Here is a 26825-nt window from a genome sequence, read left to right on the forward strand (position 1 = left end):
CCAAGGGTGCGGGTTCGATCCCTGGTTGGGGAAACTAAGATCCCGCAAACCATGCAGCACGGCCAAAAAAAAAAAAAAAAAGCTAGAACATTATTAAAAGATATGTTAAATAAACTCATTCTGTCATAAAGTTTTTAACTTTTTATCTCATATCTGCTGAAAATATTTTTCACTGTTTGCTTTCTTTAACATCTAGAAGTTTTAAATTTGCATGTAATTTATTGAATTTCCATGATTTTCTCTATTGCTCTTCAGCACAGAACTGATAAATCTCAAATCTACATTTCTAACCACAGTTTGATCCTAGATTCAGTCCCTCCTCTCCAATTGCCCAAAAGGAATTTCTATGTAGAACGTGCATTGTTATCAGGACGATATCACTTCCAAGGGATAAAAATGGGCTCCTGAGGGGAGGGTAGTAGGGAATCTTAGATATTACAATGATTGTGGCCCTCCAGAGCTCAACCTTACCTTACAAAGTGTTATTCCTTAGTATTTAATTTCTCTCTTTAGGAAGAGTTGAAATTCAATGTAACTTTTCTCCTGGGTGAGGGGTTCAATAGGGACAGAGGAAAGGGACAAAGGAGGTGATTAAATAGTTAATCCTACTAGGGGATTGTAAGTAGAGAAAAAGTATGGGAGACCCTTGTAAGTTAAAGATCACTCAAGAAAGCAAGTTTGCTTAACCACAAAACCAAGCCGGCTTGCTTAGCAACAAAACCGTGCAACAGAAGCATGAGACATGCCCTAAAACAGTAAAACAATGGTGGAAGGAGACCCACATCCTGCCCAGAGAGCTCAGTACGTTACTGAGTCCTAGGACATGCTTCTCTGCGCACACTAAAAACAAAAATGTAAGGACAGGTGACATTATACTGAAACCTGAGATGATTTACCCTATTTTAGTATACGTTACCGCCTTTTTGCTCATTTCCACTGCGCCATGACAGTCCCAGTTCCACCATGTAGGGACAAGAACACTCCCCTGCCCAACGTGGAGGAGGAGCTGGTGATGGAAGCCTGACATCTACTCGAGAATGAGGAAGGTGGTCTCCTCCCCCTCCCCACTTTTCCTTTGATTATAAAACTGTAGCCCACTAAGTTCTCAGCGTGGCAGCCTCTCGTCTGCCTGCCTGTAAGCCTCACAAGCGTCCTACTCTAATAAATCACTTCTTATCATGTTGCCTCTCACTGAATTCCTTCTGCACTGAGACATAAAGAACTGGAGCTCCTCAGAGCCCCTCAAGACACATTTCTGCTGTTTCAGGTTGACAATGAAAAACAGGTTAAGAAACAAAGATGCAGATGCATGTTGTCCTCTATCTGCTGGGCGACAGGTGCTTGACCGGCTTCTCCCCAGTTAGTTGCCCCTGTGAGCTTCCTGTTTCTATTGATGACACCAACTTTACCCAATCACCCAGGTTTCAACTCTTCCCTCTCCTGTGAGCTTGGTCATTCATCAATACTCTCTGAGCATCTTATATGCTCCTCTATCCCAGCACTTGTCTCCAAGTCCTCCCTGCCTAGCAAGCCCTTTGCCACTGGTTTCTAATTCAACCAGTAAACTCCACTGGACTTCCGCCACCACTCGCAGCCCACTGTGAGGCCTCCCAGGCCAGAGCCCCAACCTGGATTCCTTCTTCCCTGCATTCCTACTAGAGCCCCCTTTGCTGTTCGCCATGATCACTCAAACGTCTACTCCTGTAGCTTCTAAGACAACTGATAATCTCATACTGCACTAGTGGGTCTCTGTAGGAATCTCTCCCTTCACTGCCCTGTTTCCTGAGAGTAAGAACCATGTCTTTGTCATCATGTAATTAGTTGCTCTTAACATAAAGGCAAAATAAAGCTCTGGAATAAAACTGCCTGAGTTCTGATTCCACTGTACACTCACTGCATGGGACCTTCGTGCAGCAAGTCACTCGTTGCCTGAGCCCACTTTTCTCATCTGTAGAATGGGGATAACAGCATCACATGTTTCACTGGAGTGTTGTGAGCACTAAATGAATTCACGTATGACAACACTGCCAGGCCTATTACAGGTGCTTCAGAAACGTTAGTGAGTGCTGAGAGTGCGGTTGAGGGCCTGGCACCCAGGAAGTGCTCGAAAGACAATTGCTGAATGGCTGAGCAGACACATCACCCCCTCAAAAGTCTGAGCCACACAGACCTGGCTTCGCTGGTCACCAGCTGTGTTGTCCTGAACTTAAGTTAACTTCTCCCTGGGACCTAACAACTCCTCTGTAAAATAAGGATAACATCACCCACACCTCAGAGTAGGAGATTAAGTAGAGAAAATTAAGTAGAACCCCTGCCATGGTGTAACCTGGTGTGTCCTCGGAGTCACCGTCACTACTAGAGGCCAGCAACTGTGTCTTACACAACACTTCCATCTTACCCCAGTGCCTGCCTAGGCTAAACACACGGCACTTGCTTTAGTAATACCTGTAACTGAAAATAAAATGCAGTTTATGTGGAATGGCCATAAATGTTGTCCACTTAAAAGTCATTTTTCTTGCAAAGCCCACGTGGGATAATTAACCATGTAATGTACAATGGTGTGACTGTTAATGATTCTTAAGTGTTGTCAGGGCTTGTTAAATTTTTTCCCAAGAATGGCCCTCAGAAATAAAAATGGACCTCCTTGGGGGAAAATATGCTACTTTCACATGCAGCTTTTCACCAACACGGGCAATTCAAAACATGAACCCGGTGTGGGTCCAGAGTACACTGTGCCCAGCCTAAGAATTCCAAGAATGCAACTACACAGAGCAGAGAAAGGGGCGTCACTGGTGGTGGCGGCAGTGTATTCTTACCTTCACTGGATTTCTTGGGCACTTGAAACTTGACAAGAAGCTTTTTCAATTGCTCCCTCACTGTCACGGCTCTGACGAGACCCTTGTAATTCAGGAAATGCTCCTGACACCACTGGGAGTTCTTATTGTGCTACAGGACAACCCAGATAGAAGGAGAGTGAGAAGAGCACAGGAAAGTTCTCAACTGAGGCTACACGGTGGAGGCCATTCATCTTTCTGCCCCCGTTTGCTTACTCAATGGGACAAGATCTTCAGATCGTAACGGGCCCTTGTTTGCCCCATCTCTCTAAACAGACGTTGACCACCGTGCTCACCACCTGACTGCTCTCCGATCTCACTCTCTGTGCTGAAGGACAAGTGAGAACTTAGTGACAAGCGGAATTGTTTTCAATCTTAAATACCCACGGGAGTGGCCAACTATCAGACAGAACCCCTTCCCTGCAGTTCTTTGCAAATCAACGTTCCCTCTCTGGCAGGCTTGAATTTATCACTTTGACAACAGGCAAGTAATATGACACTTGCCAATTGAGAAATAATTTGCAAATTACTATTATTTAATCCCCAAAGTATGATTTTTCTATCAACAGTACTTAGTTTTGTTCTATATTCTGAAGTATGATCATTATATCCTAAATTATTGCTGTGGGAATGTACCTCTGAAATTATAAGCGAGGGAAGAAGGTGTTTTTATGTTAAGAAAATATAATTCAAAGAGGACTTTCCCAGAAGGCAACTATAGAATAATGCACTGTAGCCCTGGACCCGCTTTCTACTGGTAGAGGAAGCTGGAAATGGTGCACTGTTTTTGCACAAACGAATTTTAAGCGACTTAATCCACAATTAATAATCTCAAGAGATTCGGTTTTCTGAAAACTGTTCATTAACTAAATAATCTCGCTTCAAATCTCTGGGAAGACAAAAACTTAGTATTTCTCCCCTTGTAAAAGAAATTATTTAGGATGTAAAGACAAGATACTGAATATCTGAAATGCCTCATTTCCCCCTTAACATCCTTTCCTTTATATAAGAAGTTTATATATTGTTTTCTTTTCTCATTGTTTTCATCATCATTAGATCTCTCTTTTTAGCGATTTTTATTGAGGACTTTAAGCTGTATTATTTGCTCCTAGTTTTACAGACTATTAAGAACAACAAAAATTACCATCACCATGGCTAAATCTGGGAAGGGTATGTAAGTATATGTGGATCCCCGACTAAGTGTCTTCTCACAGCTTGTCTGGCAGCTGGAGGGGTGGTGGCTGTGTGAAATCTCAAACTCACGTAGACAGCTTTGAAGATTCAAGACCACAAGTTACTCTCAGCCTCATTTATTTGCAGAAAATATATCAGTACTTCCTATTCAAATGTCGGACAGTGTTGTCCAGGAACACGGGGTGGGTGTGAGACGGAGTGAGGAAAGGGTGAGCCAAGGAAGGCCGAGCCTCTGACCCACTGCTGGGGGCCAGATGGCTATGCAGGGGAAGCAAGAAACCATCACGGAGTAGAAGGTCTGGCAATAATCTAATAGGAAAACAGAGGCCTGTTGGCCATTCTTTTATAAACTACACTTCCGGAATCCTCACCCCTAGATCACTTCCAGTGGACAGGTGCGTGGAGGGGGCCTTTTGAGCGGCAGCTGTGCTTACCTTGATGAATGCTTCATACACATTGAGCATGGTAAGATGATCACCCTCCTCCACAGCAAATTTTCGGTGCATTCGAATCTGGAGAGAATAAATGCAATGTTTAGAAGCTGACTCTTCTGAGCCTCTTGTCCTGGAGGCAACATTACACGATGAATAGTCCATGGCTTGCAGAGTCAGAAAGACCTGGTGTGCACCCATCCTGACTCTGTCGTTTCCTGAAAGACCTCAGATTGGTCACTTAACCTTTCTCAGCCTCAATTACCTTATCTAGAAAATTGGAATATTAAACTTGTGTATCAAGGCTGCTATGGGATTAAGATAATCCACCATAAAGTACCTGGCACAGGTGTTAGATAAATATTAGTGCTCTTGTCCCTCTCCTCCTCTATGCAGTCAATATCTTCTCTTTCAGAAGAACTCCTCCCAGCCCCGGATGGAAGGTAAGCTCCAGAAAGGCAAGGGGCCAGCTGTCTGGAGCATGGAAGACACTCTATATTCCTAAGCCACCATGAGCTGCGCAATCCTTTCAGACCCAGTCCCTACGTTTTTCTTTCTGTGAGATCCTGGGTAATGCTATCTGCTCCCATGGGTTCAAGGTTCCAATATATATACAAGCACACAAATACACTTACTGACTTCAGAATTTGCTCCTTGTATCAAATACCACGTAATTCACCTTCCTTCCATTCATTCAGTAACAGATAGTTCCTGAGCACCTACTACAGGCCAGGCACTGTTCTATGCATTTGGGATATAACAGTGAATACAACAGTGGTGGGAGAAAAACAACAAACAAGATAAATCAGCAAAATATATAGTATGGTAGGTGGTAAGAACAGCTAGAGGAGAGAAATAAAGCAGGGGCAGGGGATGGAAACAGGAGGGGTATATGTTGCAATTTTAGACACAGTGCTTAGAACTTCACTTTCCTCATCTTGAAAATGAATTTGCCTGTCCTGAGGTAGGATTGTTAAAAAGGCTAATAGAAAAGCAAACAAACAACAGAACCATCCAGGCATGAAAACTTTGCAACCTGCAGCTATGCAACTGTCAGGGAAGATGGTAACGGTCCATAAGGAAGTTTCTCTCCTCCCTGCTACATTCAGCCCTCTGATTCTGCTTCTTGACTCTTCCAGCAGGAACCGGCTCTGAGCTCATCTTGGGCCTCCCTCCATCAGGACGCCTCACTTCCCCGGTGCTCTTCAATAGTGTAATTTCTCCTTCACAGTCTTTCCAGCATTCACCCTTCTAGTTGTCACAGATGCCTGGGCCTTTGGGAGGGCCCTGTCAGCAGCTTGACTTGCCCAGCCTGCTGTGCCCCGGCACTGACTCCTTATATCACTAACGTGCCCACCAAGGTTGCTCTCAGGGCAGCCTTTAAAAAAAAAAAAAAAACTTCCCTTAGGAAGTCAGTAGGACAATGGTTAAGATTTGGGGCTTTGGACTGTGAAAGGCAACTCCATCAATTCTGGCTGTGCAACCATGCATAAGTTACCTAACTTTTCTGTGCCTCCGTCTCTAAAACTGATGATAGGAGTATCTCCCTCCCAGGTCCACGGTGAAGATGAAATGACAGGACGCACGTAAAATGTTTGGCACAATGTCAGGCACACAGTTAACCCTCAAAACATAAGCTGCTCTGTCACCAGCAGTTTCTGGGCAGTTGTAACGAAAGAAAGCCCAGAGTGAGCAAGACTCGAATGAACAGTCGGACTTACCGCCTGAGACTTCTGGTTTGAGGGGACCACAAAGACATTCTGGATCTGCATCATGGCGGCAATGCTTAGAATTTCCTGAGAACAGCCAAAATTTCCTATAAACCAAAAAGCATGTTTGATTTCAAACATACGATGTGTCAGTGAGAAGTAAAAGATGTTTTCTGACATTTTCCTTACACCACATTGTCAACTAAGATCATCTATTTACACGTAGCTTGATTTTTTTTTTTTTTTTTGGCTGTACGCGGGCCTCTCACCGTTGTGGCCTCTCCCGTCGCAGAGCACAGGCTCCGGACGCGCAGGCCCAGCGGCCACGGCTCACGGGCCCAGCCGCTCCGCGGCACGCGGGATCCCCCCGGACCGGGGCACGAACCCACGTCCCCTGCATCGGTAGGCGGACCCCCAACCACCGCGCCACCAGGGAAGCCCAGTAGCTTGATTTTTAAAGCTTGTAACATATAAACACTTCACCCTGCCAAATGGGATGTCCTATACATGGTCCAGATAGAAGGAGGCCTGGAAGGACCCCACTCCGCGGTGGCCACACCGAGGGACTCTGCCATGAGGCTCAATGGGGGCCAGCTTGGCCCCATCACTAGGGCAGGTCAGCTCCACACCTGCTCCCTACTCAGTGTGGACACCTAGAATCCTGGCAGAAAGCCTAAGAGGGAGAGGGGGCCAGGAATACGAGGGCTGTGTCCCTCGTGCTGTCCCTTTGCTCCTGGACCCTTCTAAGAGGTGCCCTCCCTCTCGGCAGGGCTCATTTCACCCGGCAAGCCGGAGGTGTAACTAGACCAGGGAAGCACGCTGTGGGCTGCAGCTGTTGCCACCTGGACACGGAGTCTGCGGCAATCAGCCCCCCGGGGCATCAGACAGAGACCGCGAACGCTGCCGCATGCTCCCCGCAGCTTCTGGCCTCGTGAGTGACCTACGTCCCCAGCCCCAAGCTTAGAATCCTGCTTCTCAGTGTAAGCCTGGTTGCTCCAAAACACAATTACAGCTAACTTTCACCATGCTTAGTCTGACATACAGCTTTGTCTATTGCCAGTGAATATAAAGTTAGACAAAAGCAAAAAACAATGAGTTTTTCCCTTCTCTAGGCTACTGGGGGGGTGGGGAGCACAGGGAAGTGTGTGACAAACCATAGTCTCTAGAGCAGCGGTCCCCAACCTTTTTGGCACCAGGGACAAGTTTCATGGAAGACAATTTTCCACGGGCCGGGGAGGGCATGGGATGGCTCAGGCGGGAATGCGAGCGATGGGGGGCGGCAGATGAAGCTTCGCTCGCTCGCCCGCGCTCACCTCCTGCTGTGCGGCGCGGTTCCTAACTGGCCTCAGACGGGTACCAGTCCGTGGCCCGGGGGTTGGGGACCCCTGCTCTAGATGATTTTGACTTCTAAGTATTACAGGATCTCCAGGTTATATACTTTTATCCCTTAACTCATATTCTCACAAAAATCTGAAGGTGTCAGAGAAGCTAGGACCCTTGTGCCTTGGTGGTGGGAATACAAAATGGTGCAGCCACTGTGGAAGACGGTGCAGTGGCTCCTCAAAAAATTAAACATAGAATTATCAGATGATCCAGCAATTCCACTCTAAGTATACACCTCAAAGAAGTGAAAGCAGGGACTCAAACACATACTTGCACACCCATGTTCACAGCAGCATTATTCACAATAGTCAAAAGGTGGCGGCTCCCTGGGTGTCCACCAACAGATGAATGGTCTATCCATACAATGGGATATTATGCAGCCTTTAAAAAGAAATTGTGACACATGCTATAACATAAATGAACCTTGAAGACGTTATTATACCAAGTGAAAAAGTCAGTCACAAAAGGACACATATTGTATGATTCTACTTCTAGGAGATTCCTAGAATAGTCAAATTTCATGGAGACAGAAGGCAGAACGGTGGCTGCAGGGGCTGGGGGAGGACAGATGGGGAGTTAGTGCTCAATGGGTACAGAGCTCCAGTTTGAAAAAAATGAAGAAGTTCCAGAGACAGATGGTGGTGGTGGCTGAACGATAACGTGAATGTACTTCATGCTACAGAACTGTACACTCAAAAATGATTAACATGGTAAATTTTATGTTCTGTAGGTTATACCACAAATTTTTTTAAATCCCTGTTAAAAAAAAAATCAGATGTCAGTACTAGACCCACAGGAAACAAACAAAAGTGTTTACTGAATTAATGACGACTGACCTTGAATCCCGAGTTAGCCACATGCCCCAAACCTTAGATGAAAACTCCTTCACTGCTCAAAGTGTATTGTGCTCTCTTCCTCAGGGTGCACAGAATTTGGGAAACAACTCCCAGACAAAATAAAATCAGTGAGGACTGTTGGTCTCCACCTACCTGATTCAAGCAGCATTTTTGCAAACATGGGATTCAAAGGAAACTCTGCTATTCTCATGCCAAGCGGCTCAGTCAGGCGACAGTCTTTGTCCAGCCCTGCCGAAAGAACAGCAACAAAAAGCAGAAGGCATGTACCATGGTGCTGGAAGATGCACAGTTGTTGGGAGAATAAAAGATGATGTATGCTAAACAGAGGTATCCAACCTCAACCTGACCCAGAGTGCTGTTACAATACAAGAAGAAAAGATTTCCTCAGGGCTCTTGAATGCTCAGTTTTGAAAAACTGATACTTCTGATGGCCTCTATGCAAGGACTTCATTATAAGGAAATGGCCTCGCAGCCTCCTCCTGCCCCCACCCTCCCCCGGTCCCACTCCTCCCCAGAGACTGCTCTTTCCAAGGGACAGACAACCAGACAGTGCCAAACACAAGGGCACTTTCCTTAGGGTCCCCAGCAGCCTTTGACTCTGCTGACCACAGCTCCTTGGAAACACTCTTCCCCAGCCTCCCTGATTCCCCACTCCCCTGCTTCTCTGCCGCCTCTCCTGCTGTTCTCTCTGCATCACCTCTGGACCTTTTTCCATGGCCAATTTCTGAGAGGCCACAGATGTCCCAGGCCTCTCAGAACTTTGTGAGCAATTACAAAGCTGATGACTATGAGTCTAAACACACGCCCGGCTCTCTCTTTGGTGCCAACACCAGAGCTGTTTATCCCATCGCCTCCTGGGCTGTTTGCTGAACTGGGCTGACTCCTTCAATTCCTCACATCCCTCCTTGCCTCTCTACCAACAGCCAATTTTCAGGTAGTGGATTCCCAAGATAGAGACTCTCGTTTTACTATGGTTTAGACTATTCCCAAGATGGAGGATTAAAACACCTGCTGCAGACCTCAGGGCAAGACAGAAAAGGTCACTTCTCTTCTGTTCCCATATAATCATCTCTTTGAAGGTGATAATTCAGCTTATAAATAAATTTAAGTTGGGTGTTTCCCTCTACCTTTTCTAGCTTAGTTAGGGCAGTGAAGACATTTAAAATATTTTAAATTTCATTCTGTTTGGAGGAAAATCAGTCCAGATGAAAAACTTCTAAATAGTGGATATTCTCTGATACACATTTCAGATTATCCCAGGAAACTTTGCTTCCAAGTTCCTACCACATGCTTGAGAACAGAGGATGGAAACCTTTTCCGGCATACGCTCACTCAGGGCTGATGTGATATAGACCCTAAAGGCCTTTTAAATCATTGAAGATTTTTTAAATCAATAATTGGCTATTCCTTCACAGGAAGGTAGCATAAATATAACGAAGATGGACCCCTACCTCACCCTATACAAAAAAATTAACTCAAAATGGATCACAGACCTACTAAATGTAAGAACTGAAACTATAAAAACTCTTCAAAGAAAACCTAGGAGAGATCTTCATGCCCAAGGATTAGGAAATGATTTCTGAGGTAAGACACCAAAAGCACAAGCAATGAAAGAAAAAATACGTAAACTGAACCACATAAAAACTTAAAACTTCTGTATTACCAACAATACCATTAAGAAAGTGAAAAGCCAACCCACAGAATGGGAGGAATATTTACAATCACAGATCTGATAAGAAACGTGTATCCAGCATACATAAAGGACTCCTCCAACTCGATAATAAAAAGACAACACCCCAAGTAAAAATGAACAAAGGATTTGAATAGACATTTCTCCAAAAAAGATATACAAATAGCCAATAAGCATACGAAAAAGTGCTCAGCATCATCAGTCATTAGGGAAATACAAACCAAAATGGCGAGACACCACTTCATACCCACCAGGATGGCTACAGTACATAAAACAGATAATAACAAGCACTGGCAGCCCGTAATTACGTGGAGAAACTGGAACCCTCACACACTGCTGGTAGAAGGTCCAGCAAAAACTTGTACGTGGACACTTACAGCAGCATTATTGATATTAGTCAAAAAGGGGAAACACTCCAAATGTTCATCAACTGATAAATGGATAAGAATAATAAGTGGTATATCGATACAATGGAATATTATTCAGCAATAAAAAGAAATGAAGTATCAATATTGCTACAACATAGATAAATCTTGAAAACATCATGCTGAATGAAAAAAGCCAATCACAAAAGACCACATACTATGTGATTCCATGTATATGAAATGTCCACAATAGGCAAATCTATAGAGATAGGAAGTATATTAGCGGTTGCCTAGGCTGGGATGCGGGGGAGGGAATGGGGAGGGTGGGCTATTGGGTTCAGGGTTTCTTTTTTGGGTGATGAAAACGTTCTAAATGTTCTAAACTTGTAGTGATGGTTGCACAACCCCGTAAATATACTAAAAAGCACTGAACTGTACATTTTAAATGGGTAAATTATACAGCATATGAATTATACCTCAATAAAGACGTTGAGAACCAAAAAAAAAGAGAGAAAGAATCTCAAAGAACAAAACCTCCACTGAAATTTAATACTGAACTGGATATTATATTCACCTGAGGTAACATTCACAGAAAAGACACAAACTTCCTGAAGCGGTAAATTCAGGCCACAGTTTTCTCCATCTTAAGGTAAATACCACATTTTCAAACAAGAGAATAGAAGTTCCTCTGTAACATGGTGTTTCCTTGCCCAAACAATACCACAGCCTGGTATTCTACCCAGTTCTCCACAGGGAACTCCAGGAGTGGAAGGTAGGGGAGTGAGGGAGAGAACACAGAGCCAGATTTCAGAATGGGGTCGAGGGACAGAGGAAAAGGCCCAGAGACGTAACATGTGAAATACTGGTAGAGAATCTTCCAGGTGTCTCTCGGAAGTGTAGCTGTGGCGATGGTTATTAATAGCTTCTGATGTACTGACACAGGCTTTATAAATTCATTGTCACGACTGGACTTCATTAATCACGGTCCCACCTTCTTATGTGGATGAGCTTACGTGTCACTAAGAGGATCTCACATACAGGGAGAATCAATCCCAGCCTTGAAGATACTAAGAGCCCTAGAGTGAATACAACCTAACTAATATCACATATTAATAAACAGATAAGAAAACACAGAATAAGAGACAGGCATACCTCCCAGAGCATAGAGTAACTCCAACGCCTGAACCATCGACTGTGCTGGAGGGGGCTGTAAAAAAACATAAAAACCCTCCTAAGTTAACTTCACCAGGGAACAGCCATAATAATGTGACTTTCCTGCTCAGTCCACTCTTCTCTCTAACATGCCCCAGACTTCCCAACCTCCACGCTTCTACTCTTGAAATGTCCTTCCTCTCCCTCTCAGCACCCTTGGTACTATTTGGTCTTTAATCTCAGCTTGACTAAACATTTCCTTCGAAGCTTTCCCTCAGGCTCCCCTCCATCAGAAGCGACGGGTTCCTACCTTGAACTGCCTCTTTGCTTTCCCTAAACTCTCATCAAACATTTCTAATTTTTACTTCGTGTCTCAGCCTTCTAAGAAGCCCCATGATACTGCAGTATTGGTGGATGATTCATCTTTGCATCACCCACAGCCCTGCCCCAGGCCCTGCCTATAGGGGGTAACTGACATCGATTAAATCTGAATTCCTGAAAAGAGAATGCTAGACAATTTGGCTAAGCAAGGCTGATATTGTGACCTTCGGTCTGAGTCTCTGGATCCTTACTATGTTCTTTCCTTCCACGCGCCTTTACTGAGCGTCTACTAAGTACCAAGCATCATTACTATCGTCCTCTAAATTATTTCATCTATAAGCCACATAATAAAATTATAGTCCTTTTGCAAACTGCATAGTTTTTTTTTTCTCAAATGCATTCACAACAAATGTATTTTAAGTATCACGCTGTTTTAGTTCAATTTTACAGATGAGGAAAGTGAATAACAAAAAGTAAAAGACATTTGAACAAGATCCTAGAGGCAGTTGGTGGCAAAGCCAGAGACTGAATTCAGGTCTCATTCTTTCCACTCTACCCCACCCACTGACTGCCAAGGAACAAAGCTGTGCTTCTCAAAGTTGGGCTGACTGCACGCGCACACAGATGAGGGTAGGAACTAGACCTGATTCACTGTACACTGGGGATTCAACAAATCACTGTTGACTAAATCATGTAATTGATTCACTAGCCTTTCCTCAGTGCCCAGGACATCCTACTTTACAAAGAGGCAACGTACACACAGCACCTAAATGGGGGAGCTTAACCCCTCTGGGATCTTTTATTACACTGAGATTACATGAATAATGGATAGCTCAAGCACTGAATGTGGTTCTGAATAATTACAGAACAAAACGGACAGGCTCTCTTCGACTCCTTTCAATCTTTGGCCCTGTTTCCAGTCGATCACCAAGCCCGATGAATTCTGCTCTTTGAATTCATCATCAATCAAAACAACCCACACCTTTACCCGCCCCCTTCTCCAATCACATCCAGAGTATTCTCACCTCAACACACATTTACTAGTATTTCTCTATGGCCTCATCTGATTCGGGATCATATGCAAACGCTGTTTTAATGTAGTTGGAAGGACTGTGTGTATATAATTTTAGCTTGTTTTTCTCACTGCCTGCTTTTCTGTTCCCTCTGTTTCTTGTACCCATGGACACTTCACAGCGAATACCCTGGGACAACTGCATACTATTCTGACAAGGTCATACACTGTGAAATAAGCAACTTTCTTACTACTGGGCAATTGAGTTCTTTTAGTTCTTTGCTACTGTAATCATCACTGCTAAATATACAAAATTATATGTATCCTGTGATTTCAACTGTGAAAAAACACAATTTCAGGAGGAAATAACCAGAAGGCAATAAATGAAGATGAATTTATATGTATTTTCCTCATTTTTCAGTTGTCTGAAAGTTTATGAATTTCGTTATTTTTAATTTAATATAAAATGATACTATAAACATTATCCTACACGTAAGTTCTTTGTTTCTTTTGAATTATTTTTTTCAGGAGAAAATTCCCGGAGAAGAAATACCAGGCATTTCTACAGCTCATAAAATAATGTCAGAAAGTCCTCCATGAGGACTGAAACAGAATATAAAACCACTTTCCCCAAACTGTGTCAGCTTTGGATTTTATCATTTTTCTTTATGTTTGATCATTCAGTTAATGTACAGTGGTACAGCTATTTCAATTTGCATTTATCTCTCCTAGAGAAGCCAAACATGTTCTAACGTTAGTTACTATTTGTGCTGTTCCCTTTCCTTTAGCTTTTTCTTCAGTGGGTATTCGATGTATTCACAAGGACGTTTGAAAACTCTATAGTTTTTGATCTGTCCTTTTTGCCCTTATGTTTTCCTTTAATCTGAGATGTGGAGCTTTTCATAAGCTTTTGATTTGCATACACTGTTCACTTTTCTGTATAATTTCTTGTACTATATACCAACATTCAAAGCGTATATTTTCTCCATACTTATGAGAAATAAGTATGTTTTCTTTGGGAGAGCAGATGATATTGTTACATTCTCTTTCATTTGCCTAGTTTATCATGACATGCTACATTAGGGATCTAGCCTTGTTACACATCACATACCAACAGAGTTGGGATATAATAAGGAGTTAAAAATGCAAGCTTTCAAATCATAAAAATTCAAGAAGAAAACACGAGTGAATATTTATTAACTGACCTAGATATGGGGAAATGCTTCATAAGCACAAGAATAACAGAAGAAATCAGAGGTAAAGATAGAAAGATATTACTAGCTTTGCTTAGAATGGCTGCTCATAAACAAACAAACAAACAATACAATACAATCAGAAGAACTGTTTGCAAGAAATACTATAGACAAAGGTTAATGTGTTTAATAGTTAACGGACTCTTAATCACTAATAAACACTAATTCTAACAGATAAATGGCTTATCTGTTAGATAAGATGACATAGATTTCTTCTTATATTTCAGAAGAAATATAAAGTGGCCAATAATTTTTTTTAATCTTATGAGAAATCAAAAAAGATAGATACAGATGATATTTTTCCTCCTTCCCCCCACCAAATCAAATTAGCAAAACTCTAAAAGAAAATAACATGGCATGATAGGGGTATAGTGAGTCGGGCATCCATGCACTGCTGGAGTTTATACCTGTAAAGGAATCTGGCCTTGTGTCAAGGATCTATGAAATGACCATGGCCCTTTGACCCAATAATCCCACTCCTGGAAACTGACCTTGGGAAATCATCAGAAATGCAATCAGCCATAGGGACTTTCCCTGCAGCTCTACCAGAGCCCTCTTGGCTCCCCCAATCATGACACTTGGACACCTAGGCCTACACACACACTCCTGCCCTGGATAACTCCACCTCTCCCGACCTGCTGAGATCCCACTTGGGTTTCAGGTCTCGCCTCAGACATGACTAACTGGGCTGCGGGCCTTTCCTTTGTCTCTCAGAGCACCGGGCACAGGCACTGTCATTACCCACTTACTTGTCTCTCTCCCCCAACAGACAAGAATAGAATTGTGTCAGCCTTGTCTGGCTGTACTCCCCTGAACCCTGCACACAACACACGAGCTAAGTGAAAAAACCCAGAAAGGCAGCATGCTCTGTATCAATGTCCTGACACTCCCCTGGGAGCACTCTGGCCTCCCAGACAGACAGAAGGCAGGACTTACCGACATGAAGTGGAACCTGAGGACGTTGTCGATCCCCAGCGCTTTCAGCTGCAGGATGACAGGGGCCAGATTGCTCCGCTGCATCTCAGGAACGGTGGATTGAGGCAGCTGGTCAAAGGCTTCCTCTGAGGATAAGAAATCAGAACAGTTTGGGATCAAATGTCACAATCAAATGCAATCATTATGCCAAAGGAACAGTTCTCCTTCTCTAACTTTAATGAGAGGCTTTAGGAGTCTAGGCTCAGATGCATATGATATTGTGATATAAAGCTGTTTCCTATTTAGGAAAGATCCTTCTATTTATTAAACACCTTAGATAAATATATTTGAACAATATATCTCTTTTTTTTTTTTTTTTTTTTTTTTTTTTTTTTGCGGTATGTGGGCCTCTCACTGTTGTGGCCTCTCCCGTTGCGGAGCACAGGCTCCGGACGCGCAGGCTCAGCGGCCATGGCTCACGGGCCCAGCCGCTCCGCGGCACGTAGGATCTTCCCGGACCGGGGCACGAACCCGCTTCCCCTGCATCGGCAGGCGGACTCTCAACCACTGCGCCACCAGGGAAGCCCCCTGAACAATATATCTTTATAAAAGTTTCTCCTTTTACTTTAGAATGCTTTTTAAAATGTGCTTCTTGGACTTCCCTGGTGGCGCAGTGGTTAAGAATCCGCCTGCCTATGCAGGGGACACGGGTTCGAGCCCTGGTCTGGAAAGATCCCACATGCCGCGGAGCAACTAAGCCCATGCACCACAACTACTGAGCCAGCGCTCTAGAGCCCACGAGCCACAACTACTGAACCCGCATGCCACAACTACAGAAGCTGGCATGCCTAGAGCCCGTGCTCCGCAACAAGATAAGCCACCTCAATGAGAAGCCTGCGCACCGCAACGAAGAGTAGCCCCCACCCGCCACAACTAGAGAAAGCCCGCACGTAGCAACGAAGACCAAATGCAGCCAAAAATAAATAAATTAATTAATAAAAATAAAATGTGCTTCTTGTTAGCAAAACATTAAATCAAAGCAATACGTATTTGCTGAATCACTATGGGTGGCCAATTCCCATTCCCTCTGCTTGGGATGGAGTAAGTCAAGCAGGCCAGAACTACACATAAAAGCAAAGAACGATTTCAAGGTAAGTCACCAAATGTAACTAGAACATAACCAAAGTATCTCCAAAATATAAAAAAAATGACCAAATCTTATAAAGAGCAAAATTTGTCCAAACCTAACTTTCTAAATTGAGCCAGGCACACGCGTCACTCCCAGAATCTGATGCTGCCCCAACAGATTAATGAATGTTTACATGCACCATCAGGAACAAAAGGTATCCTCAAACACCTTTTGAGGAAAAAGCACCGCCAGGTTCAGAGGTGCCAAGATGGGAGGGGCAGGAGAGGGGAGAGGGAGGAAAGAGACTCCGGGAAGCCTTTTTCTAAAAGCTAGATAAAAAGGGTGGGGAAAAAACAGGTAGGAAGAGATTAAATCCTTTTTGTGTATATTCAGAAAGCTTAAGGATCATATAGAGGAGGATTATATACAAAATCCTCCCACATCAGTCAACACTTTAACTGTGCACACCCTCTTTCACACAAAGGTGGCTCAACTTCCATTCAGATCATAAATCTTTAGTTAACTAGAGAAAAATCAGAACAAAACAAAAGGTGTCATGAAGAAATAGCACTACCACTGAAGGACTTCAGAAAGCTTTAATTTGAGAAAACAGACAATAAATACTCTGTGAACTGACTGATACAAATTGCCAAATGCTTGGGTCTCCTTGGAAGGTTCTGGGTAACAGGCAACAGCAGGAAGTTCCAAATGGGATATTCCCTTCACGTTTCAAGAGTGTTGGGGGATAGCCTTTTGGTAGGATAACCGCATTTTCCAAGCACACTGCTGACCAAGGCAGAAACAAAGTTATCAGATAAGAGGACGATCCTGCTGAGAAGATGCTCACAGGAAGTAGGTGCTTCCTAAGAGTTCAATGACACTCAATTACACTCTACTGAGAACTCAAGTACACAAGGCATTGGGCCAAGAGCTGCAGGAGCTGTAGGCCAGTGGCTCTTGAGAAGTTTCAGTGATTCAAAGGGGCCTGGGACCAAGATGAGGAACAGGCTAGGTCCCAGTGAGGGGTCCTCCCAAAGAGGAATGGAGGCAGAGGGAAGAAGGAAGGACAGCTGGTGGGAGAAGGCATTTGAGGGCACTGACATGAGAGAGGGGATTTCAAGGATAAGGAGGATCTGCTGGGCAGAGGAAACAGCCCATGGAAAGGTATCAAAGGTTTGAGAGGTGGATGTGGGAAAACAGAAGGTATGTCCAAGAAGAGTGCAGCTCAGCAGGGATGCAGTGTAGGGTGGGTGCTGGTGGACAACAGGAGAAGACAAGCTAGAAATAGTCCCGTAAGGCCCTGGGAAACTGTTAAGGGTCTGAGCAGGTAACACCCTGCTCAGAGCTGCATTTTCTGGAAGGAGGCTAGCGGAGAAAGCCTAGAGGCTGGATCTAACGTAGCCCATTACGTGGCCTCTCCTCAACCTCACTTCCACTAAAACTGCTCATGCTAAGGACTCCAGTGACCTTTTAACCAAATCCACTTGCCAATCTTTAGTCCACAGTCTACTGTTTGATTTCTTTGGAGCATGAGATGATGCTGGCCATTTCCTCTTTAAAAGTAACTTGAGTTCCTCAAGTTAAACAAAGAATTACCATATGACCCTGCAATTCCACTCCTAGGTGTATACCCAAAGGAATTAAAAACAGGTACTCAAACAAGTACACATACATGCTTGTTCATAGCAGCACTATCCACAATAGACAAAAGGTGGAAACAACCATCAACGAATGAATAAACAAATTGTGGTACATCCATACAATAGAATATTATTCAGCCACAAAAAGGAATGAAGTACTAATACAATGTAAATGAACCCGGGAAACATTACGTTGAATGAAAGAAACCAGACGCAAAACATCATATTATGTGATTTAATTTATATGAAATATCCAAAACAGATACAGTCTTCCCTTGGTATCCACAGGAGATTGGTTCCAGGACACCCCTCTCCCCCACTGCAGATACCAAAATCTGAGGATGCTCAAGTCCCTTATACAAAATGGTGCGGTATTTGCATATAAGCTACACACATCCTCCTGAATACTTTAATTCATCTCTAGATTACTTATAGTACCTAATACAATGTAAACGCTATGTAAACAGTTGCTAGTGTACAGGCAAATTTAAGTTTTGCTTTCTGGAACTTTCTGGGATTTTCTCCCCAAATATTTTCAAACTGTAGTTGGTTGAATCTGCAGATATGGAGGGCCGACTGTCAATCCAGAAAGACAGAACAAAGACTGTTGGTTGGTGGTTGTCAGCGGCTGGGGGCAGGGAGAAATGGAGGAAAAACTGCTTAATGGGTTAGGAGTTTTGCTTTGGAGTGACGAAAATGTTCTGAAACTAGATACAGGTGGTGGTTGCACACTGTGAACCATAATAAATGCCACTGAACTGTTCAAGTTAAAATGGTTAATTTCGTGTTATGTCAATTTCACCTTAATAAATTTTTTGTTTGTTTTCTTAAAACGTCCGTCCTCCCAGTACTTCGGTTCGTCTTTTAGCCCTGGTTCTTCTCCTCTTTGCACTTCCGTCATTCCTTCTTAGCACCTTCAGTAGAAGACCCTCACCTCTCTGGTTTCAGGCTCTGCCTTCCCCCTCCCTCCCATGAATCCTCCTAACCCTCTTCCTCCCCTCCAAGTACTGGTACATTCCACCCCCTCTGCCTGGTGCTCTGAAATCTACTCTCCACTGCTATCCCGTCACCTGGATTAACTACTGGGCTGCCAATAAGATTGGGCTCAATTACCGACTGTGGAGCCCTCTCCAACAGGATAACTGCCTGCTCTCTGCTTCCAAGGCTCATTCCATTAAGGTGACCCTATCACACCATAATATGCTGATCTGCTCATGAGCCTGTCCCCACCACCAAGCTGTCAGCCACGTGGCCACAGACCATGTCTCACCTGGCCCTAGATTTCCAAGCCTTGTCTCCATGCACGGCACAGAGCAGGTGCTCTGTAAACGTTTGCTAAAAGAATAAATGATGTCAAGGACTGAACAAGGGTGACGGTAACAGGAAAGCAAAGAAGAGATAAGTGGTAAAACCCCCCCGGATCTGGTACATGACTGCAGATGGACACTGGACAGAGGAGGGAATTAAATATGATTTAAAAATTAAGCCTGGACAATTGAGAGAAACCTTGATACCATCGCCCACAAAAGAGAAGTACAAAGAAGGAAAGAGCAGCTCTGGGGACATCATTTTCTGTAGGTAAAGCTGTCATCTGGCTGGAGAGAAAGCTCCTTAAGAGCTGGGGCAGTCCTTATTGTCATTTCATTTTGCTCCCTCAGAGCCTAGCATGGTGCATGGCACAGAGCAGGAGTTGACCGACTAACTGCTTTCTGTCAATGAGCCTCAGGAGAGATCCTGCCAGTTTAGCTCTGCAAAGATGCTCTGAACCAGAGGTAAAGATGGAACCCAGCAGCAGGGCGGGGGGGGGGGGGGGGGGGGTGGTGGGATGAACTGGGAGATTAGGACTGACATGTATACAATGATGTATATAAAATGGATGACTAATAAGAAAATAAATAAATAAACATTAAAAAAAAAGATGGAACCCAATGCGAGGACCCACAGGATTCAAGGATCCCAGAACAAGAAAATGGCACACGAAGCTAAGGGAAAGGTAAGAAAGACAGGACCTGAGCCACAGGGCCCAAGTTACACGTCACATGGCTACAGAGAGGCTGAGGCACAGACATTAGGTTAGAAAGGAGATGTCAAGTAACTGGTGATTTGTGGTCCAGCTTTGGCCAGCAGGGAGCAGTAGCAAAGAAGTGCCACATTTGGAGTGAGGAAGGTGGTGGCAGCCGGATTACCGAGGCCTTGTGAGGGAAGTCTGGATCTTATGTTAAGTTTTGCCTATTATGGTAGATATCTGTAATATTCTCTGATGCCCAGGCTGAGTATTAGAAAGTCAAAATCCTTTAAAAAAAAAAAAAAGCCAAACTTACCTGTATAAAGGCGGTAACATTTTCCTGAGCGGCTGCGGCCACCACGTCCTGCTCGCTGGCTGGCTGATGCCTGGGACACTGGGACCACCACCAAGCACTCAATAGCTGTCCTGGGGTTGTAGGCTCGGAGTTTCACAAAGCCACAGTCAATCACATACACAATCCCGCTGATTGTGATGGAGGTTTCTGCTACATTGGTGGCCACTATCACCTAGGCTCCCCACAGGAAGGAGAGTAAGGGTAAAAGTTATTTGGTTCTTTTCACTCAGAATAAACTAATCAAAATCCTAAAAGATTTGAAGATATTTCTGACAGTGCAGAACCTGTGAGAGGCAGTTTGGTATCCTGGATAGAGCATGATGAGTTTTAGGGTCAGGGTGCCCTGGGTTTGAATTCTCCCTAAGTGTGGGACCTTGAACAAATTACTTAACCTCCTGAGCATGTTTCCTTGTCTCCGTAATAATATTTACCCTCTCCCAGGGTTCTTAAGGGGATTAAATGTGAAATATACATGAAATGATTACAGCCTGGTACCTGGAGTACTTGGCCCAGAGTAACATTCAACAAATGTTAGTTTTTACCTTTTGTACAACTTAAGTAAGTCACCACCTTGTACATGTCTAGTCATTTGCTAACGCACATTCTAACTGCTTTCTGAGGGTCTGCACGTTGCCAAGCACTCTTCAAGCTGCCAAGAATGTATGATGGACAAAAGTCTACATTCCAGTATGAGTGTTTGTGTAGAGAAATAATGAACATAAACAAGAGAGTGACTGGGAAGAAAATGCAACAGGGTAATACTCTAATATTATGTAGCATTCAATGTATACATCATATATTATAGTATTATAGTAATGGAGTATGCTACTTCAGGTTAGATGGCCAGGGAAAGCCTCTCTAAACGATGATTTGGGGCTGAGACCTGAGTAATAAGCAGCAGCCAGCCCTACAGGGATCCAGGCAGAGGAAGCAGAAACAGCCAATGCAGCCAGAGACCAGAGTAAATAAATACAAGACGAGCTTAGGAGGGAGGCGGGGACCAGATCGTGCACAGTCTCTGCGCCACGTGAGGGGTTTGCATTTTATTCTAAGGGCACTGGGCGCTGCCCCTGGAAGGTGTGAAGCAGCAGGAGACATGTACAGATAGCACTTAGAACTTTTTTCGGGCACTTTTACATCGATCATTTTATAAAAAATCTTCCTACCATTTTTACGTACTAGAGTCAGGATTTTATGCTATAAAACCATCTATCTAAAAGTTACTGTTATTCATGCTTTACAGCTGAGAAAACTGAGCCTCAAGGTTGAGTAACTCATCCTAGGGCACACGGTAACCCAGGCCTTCTGACTAGTTGGCTGCAGGTCACGTCTGACTGGACAGATTTGAGCTGCTCCATTCCAATGGCCAGGAGGCAGGGTGCCCTCTTGCAAATGGCCTGAAGTTGGGAGGGGATCCTCAGACCTGTCATCCCTCACGTACCGTGTTCTCTGCCACCTGCTGATAAATAGCTACTCTAAGCTGACTTGGGGCCAGTTCTGTACCTTCCTCATCTGACGGAAGGGAAAACTGAGCAAGGCCCAGGGAGGCGATGAACAGGAAGCAGACTGGCTGCCTACTGGTTCCTTTAAATGGATGCTTCTCACCACACCCTTCCCCACCCCAATTTCAAGGCCAAGGATGTTTAAGCCACACCTTGAATTAACTGACTCAAACTTGGCTCTATAGGCAAACTGATGCTTCAAACAAACGGTTTAGAAACCATTCTGTAGAATCTAATCTAGTGTTCTTGACTGATCACGATCCACCAAGACAGTCCTTTAAACCAAGGTAGTATCACATGACGGGGAAAGATTAGGCAGGAGGAAAAGAAGCCAAGAGAAGTCACCTACTCTGATAATTACTAAACCTTCTGTGCAGCAGGTTTAGAAATCTTTGAAACACATTATTTATTGTGCGCTTTTAGATCTGCTGCACAGAAGCATGGACTTTAAGTTCTTAAAGAGACCTTCCTATTTAGCAATTTTACTTCAATTTAAAATAAATCTTTCCATATACCCAGACAAAACTGTAATTCAAAAAGATACATGCGCCCCATATGTTCACAGCAGCACTGTTCACAACAGCCAAAACATGGAAACAACCTAAATGTCCATCGACAGATGAATGAATAAAGAAGATGTGGTACATATATACAATGGAATACTACTCAGCCATAAAAAAGAGTGAAATAATGCCATCTGCAGTAACATGGATGCAACTTGAGATTATCATACTAAGTGAAGTCAGTCAGAAAGCGAAAGACAAATACCGTATGATATCACTTATATGTGGACTCTAAAATATGGCACAAATGAACCTATCCACAAAACAGAAACAGACTCATAGACATAGAGAACAGACTTATGGTTGCCAAGGGGGTGGTGGGAGGGAAAGGGATGGACTGGGAGTTTTGGGGTTGGTAGATACAAACTATTACATTTAGAAGGGATAAACAACAAGGTCCTAATGCATAGCACAGGGAACTATATCCAGTCTCCTGGGATAAACCATAGTGGAAAAGAATGTAAAAAAGAATGTATGTATGTGTGTGGCTGAGTCACTTCGCTGTACAGCAGAGACTGGCACAACACTGTAAATCAACTGTACTTCAATTAAAAAAAGATTTTTTAATAAAATAAATCTTTCTAGTGGATAGCAAAGGAGCACCAATGTGATTATAGTCCTTGGTCCTCGGGTTAGTCTCACCTTTCTGACGGTGCGTGACACCCTTTCAAACACTTTCATTTGCTCAAAGGAAGGCAGTCCCGCATACATGGGGAGAACCCGGAGGTGTCTCTTCATCCCAGTCCGACCCAGCGCTCGAGCCTGCTCAATCAGCATAGACACAACAGTTTCTACCTCTTCCTAAAATCGTCGAACCAGGAACCAAAGAAAATGAGATCAGTTTGAAGCATGTCATTTCATCATACTGCAAGAAAATGAAAGTTGGGATGAGGATTTTAAATGTGGTCAGATTCATGACTGTCAGAGTCATCACGTTCCACGCTGGCGTGGTACTGAATCAAACGCTACCGAACAATGGTGCCGATGGGGGTGAAAATCTGCAACTGTCAGGTTAATCACTGAAATCTATACTATCTGCAGTCAATAGAAGAATTCCTGATATACCAAAACTACGACTTTTACTGAGTTCTTTTTTTATGCTCTGTGGCAAACAGCGTGGCATACATATGGACAAGTTGTGGCATACAAAATCACTATAAGCTTTCCCTAGAAAAGATTACTGAACCATGGAAAATGTTTGACAGTGGAAATGATTACAACTAGAAGGTAGTTCTGAACAGAGCCACAACCTTGAGTGAGCATGTGGGCTTGTTCAGCTGTTTTTCCAGTGATGTGCCTACTTGTCCCCTCCAGCACGAGCTGCAAAGGTATCACTGGGACAAGGGGCTGCAGCAACAACAAGGATGCACAAAATGTACCTCATGCGGCATTCAATTCTGGTATCAAAACGGCCCATTGAACTCCCTAATTTACTCTGGAATTAGCTAATAAATTGAAAATACATTTAACCCTCTGCAGACAGAACAGGCAGGAACTAATGACTCTCTGGCAATTGAGTTAATAGATGAATGACATCAAACTAAACAATTTTTTATGCAATCAAGTAACCACAAAATACAATAAAACATGAAATCAGTGGCTAAGTAAAGTAACAGGCCTCTGTATAAATTTTGGTGCTGCCTTAGCGTGTCTGTTCACCACAGAGAAAAGGTCCGATGGAATTACCTGGCCAGTGAGAAATGCTAATATGTCTCCATCTCCCTCTGTCTGGTGAATTTTCATCACAGTTTCTACAGTTGATTTGATATAATCTGGAACAGGACTGAAAAGATGTGTGGGATAAATTCATCACTAGAATATGCTCATTAATTATAGATCAATTACCCTAGCAATCTGGCAGTGAAGCCTCGTGAAAGTTAGTTTGGGCCTGCCCAGCAGGTAATCAATATATGAATAATTATTGATAAAATAAACATTCATTCTTTTTTTTTTCTTTTTTTAAATGCGACATTCAAAAACAATCCGTAATTACATGTAAACTATGATTTCTGGCTTTATTTGCAGACTTAAAAGCAATAAACCCATGCAAATAGATGTCCTATCTTTAGCATGCAAGGATGCCTGGCCAGGGAAATTGGATCTATGGTCCCAGTGCTGAATCCCACACTCTTTCTATTTCCCCTCCTGACCACTGGCAGATGTCTGACAGGAGCTAATGGGTGTCCTGTCCCACTAGAATCACTCAGAAGTCAAGCCCACAACTCTCTGGATTCATCTGCCACTGGCCCAGGCTCCTGGTCTTTGTCTGTCCAGTGACTAGGGGTAGGAATTAGGATGACCCCTTCCTGTCCAAGGAGGCTCCTCCCGAAAATGTCAACCAGGCCTTCTTGCTAAGATGTAAAGAGCTGACAAGCAAATGATTCAAATCACTCATACTGCCCAAGATGACAGACAGTCTTGTAAAGCCCAGTTCTGACAACTATAGAACCCTCCTCCCTGCGACACTGTTACCATTTTGCCCTTTCCAGCTGAGCCCAGGGGCCACAGAGTCATAGAAACCTGCACATCAGTACGGAGAGTTTAAACTAAATCCAGCAGTGATACTGAGCAGGGTTCCAGAACACCCTATCAATGATGGGAGGTGCAAAACACGCCCACCCCTCCTCAGCAGTCTGGCACATCGCCCTCAGAGCCACAAGCAGATGCAACTGCTTCTCATCCCACAGAACAGGCCTAGTTTTCTAATCGCCCTCATTAAAAATGCAAGGATCATCAAACCTTTGTAGATAAAAGATATCCACTGGAAATGTTCGCCCTTCCACTGTAAGGATCACACACGTGTCCCTGGTTGGGTCACTGGTGTCATTTTGATTAAAGAAATCCCAAAATTTCTAAAAGAAAAAAAAAAAATCAATTCTTCACTCCTCTCAAAAAAAAACAAGGTTCATAGTAACTCATGGAAAGAAAGAAAACAATTTAAAACTGGCAGAGCAGGGGGTGGGGAGTAGGGATTGGATATATATAATACAGACTAGGGGTTATAAAATAATTGTTAAAAATCATATTTTTATTATTGCAGTTTTGGAGAATCACATTTCAATGAACAGACTCTTTACTGAAGACTTGATAGAAATGATAAAAGTTAGATTTCCAAACTGCATTCAGCAGTGCATGAGTCAACATGCAGCTGTGCTATTGATCTTAACCCACCCACACCCGCCCCCCCAACCCCCATATTTTATTTACCAGAAAATTAGGTCAGAAGGTGTAACTCAAGTTAAATATTGATTAAATCAGGTTGATGTGTAGCTCTTATCTGGAAAGCACAGCTCTGATCACACAAGTTTATCAGTGTATAAAGGAAGCGTATACGTCTATGAACAGTAGATGTGTCCCTGGTAGCATAGTTACAGATCTGCATGTACTCTATATGTACAGGGACAGAGTCCTCTCCATCTTTATATGCCCCACAGGAAGCAGCACAACACTTTGTATGGGACAGGTTGGCAAGCATTCACTTCTCCGATGCTCCCACAGGACCCTGTTGAGAAGAGTGGCTCTTGGCAATTCCTCCTGAATAGGTGGCCACGTCCTCTTCAATGGCACTTGACCACCAGACCTGCAGTCTATAGGGAGGCCTGGTGTGAGAGCACTGGCCAACGATGGGGGAGAGAGACTCCACCAAAGATGCCCTCTTGGGGCATGTGACCCAAGACACACAGAGAAGTTGAGACCGAGAAGAACCGAGTAACCAAGCCGGCAGGACACAGAGTGCTGGAGGGGGGCTGCTGTCTAGCTGCAGGGGCAGACATTCTGTAAGGTGGAGCACACCATTATCTGACTCTCAGTGACCTTCCCGATCCCCTGAGGCCTGGCCCAGCATCACTTTCTCTTCTCCTAGGAGGCCTGGCCATGCGATCACAAGGCCTGTCTTCTTTAGTTCCCAGGTATCTTCCCTAAACACACCCACGCCTGCTCCTGGAAACTGGGAGCCCAGGGGTGCCCTGAGGACATGCATCGAGCGCAATGTGAAAGGGCTTGGAGGAGCACTTCTAGAAGAGTCCACTGGATTGAACTACAAAATAGCTGGATGCTACACGTTAACCTCAAAGTTGCGTTTGGAAAGAGTAAGCACAGGCGTAAGAAAACAAGCCTCAGGCCAACAAAAGAACTGCGCTGTGCTATGAAGAACCACACGGCACCACTCTCCACGCTTCTTTCGGGTAAATTCTCTGCAAGCGACTTCAGCCTTCCTGTGTCCTGTGGTGTACACAGCATGGGCACGCTACAAGTGATGCACAAACAAGGGAGAAGAGACTCCATCCCACTCCCCCAAAGAGTGAATAAGCCAGGGAGGAAGGTGTGCAAAGGACCAATCATAACATAAACCGAGGCCCAATGACTGGATGACCAGCAAAGAGCTGCGAGTTACAATTCGGGGAGGAAGAAAGACCTGTAATGACTGGCTGTAGGGAGGGCTTCCTCGGATGAGGACGACTACTACCAGCTAGGAGGGAGAAGAGGTACCCCCTTCCTAGGATGACGGCAGAGCGT

At 44.0% G+C, this 26825-nt stretch overlaps 1 protein-coding gene across 4 annotated transcripts in view; it reads right to left on the bottom strand.

Annotated features, from left to right (window-relative positions):
- The window catches only part of DHX35 (DEAH-box helicase 35), a 69873-nt gene that overhangs the window by 12425 nt on the left and 30623 nt on the right, over positions 1-26825 (bottom strand). For 2 of the 4 annotated variants that reach the window (XM_081257369.1, XM_081257371.1), the window contains exons 9-18: positions 25050-25162; positions 23997-24093; positions 22953-23111; positions 20207-20417; positions 15138-15262; positions 11616-11670; positions 8541-8636; positions 6181-6275; positions 4463-4540; positions 2817-2946 (exon numbers count right to left, since the gene is read on the bottom strand). In XM_081257369.1, coding sequence (XP_081113495.1) covers positions 2817-2946; positions 4463-4540; positions 6181-6275; positions 8541-8636; positions 11616-11670; positions 15138-15262; positions 20207-20417; positions 22953-23111; positions 23997-24093; positions 25050-25162 — 1159 coding nt within the window. The remainder of the gene's footprint in view (positions 1-2816; positions 2947-4462; positions 4541-6180; positions 6276-8540; positions 8637-11615; positions 11671-15137; positions 15263-20206; positions 20418-22952; positions 23112-23996; positions 24094-25049; positions 25163-26825) is intronic. The other 2 variants (XM_081257370.1, XR_014017675.1) reach the window with 2 other exon arrangements.

This window comes from Mesoplodon bidens (genome assembly GCF_964165515.1).
Source record: "Mesoplodon bidens genome assembly, chromosome: 15".
Taxonomy (NCBI): Eukaryota; Metazoa; Chordata; class Mammalia; order Artiodactyla; family Ziphiidae; genus Mesoplodon; species Mesoplodon bidens.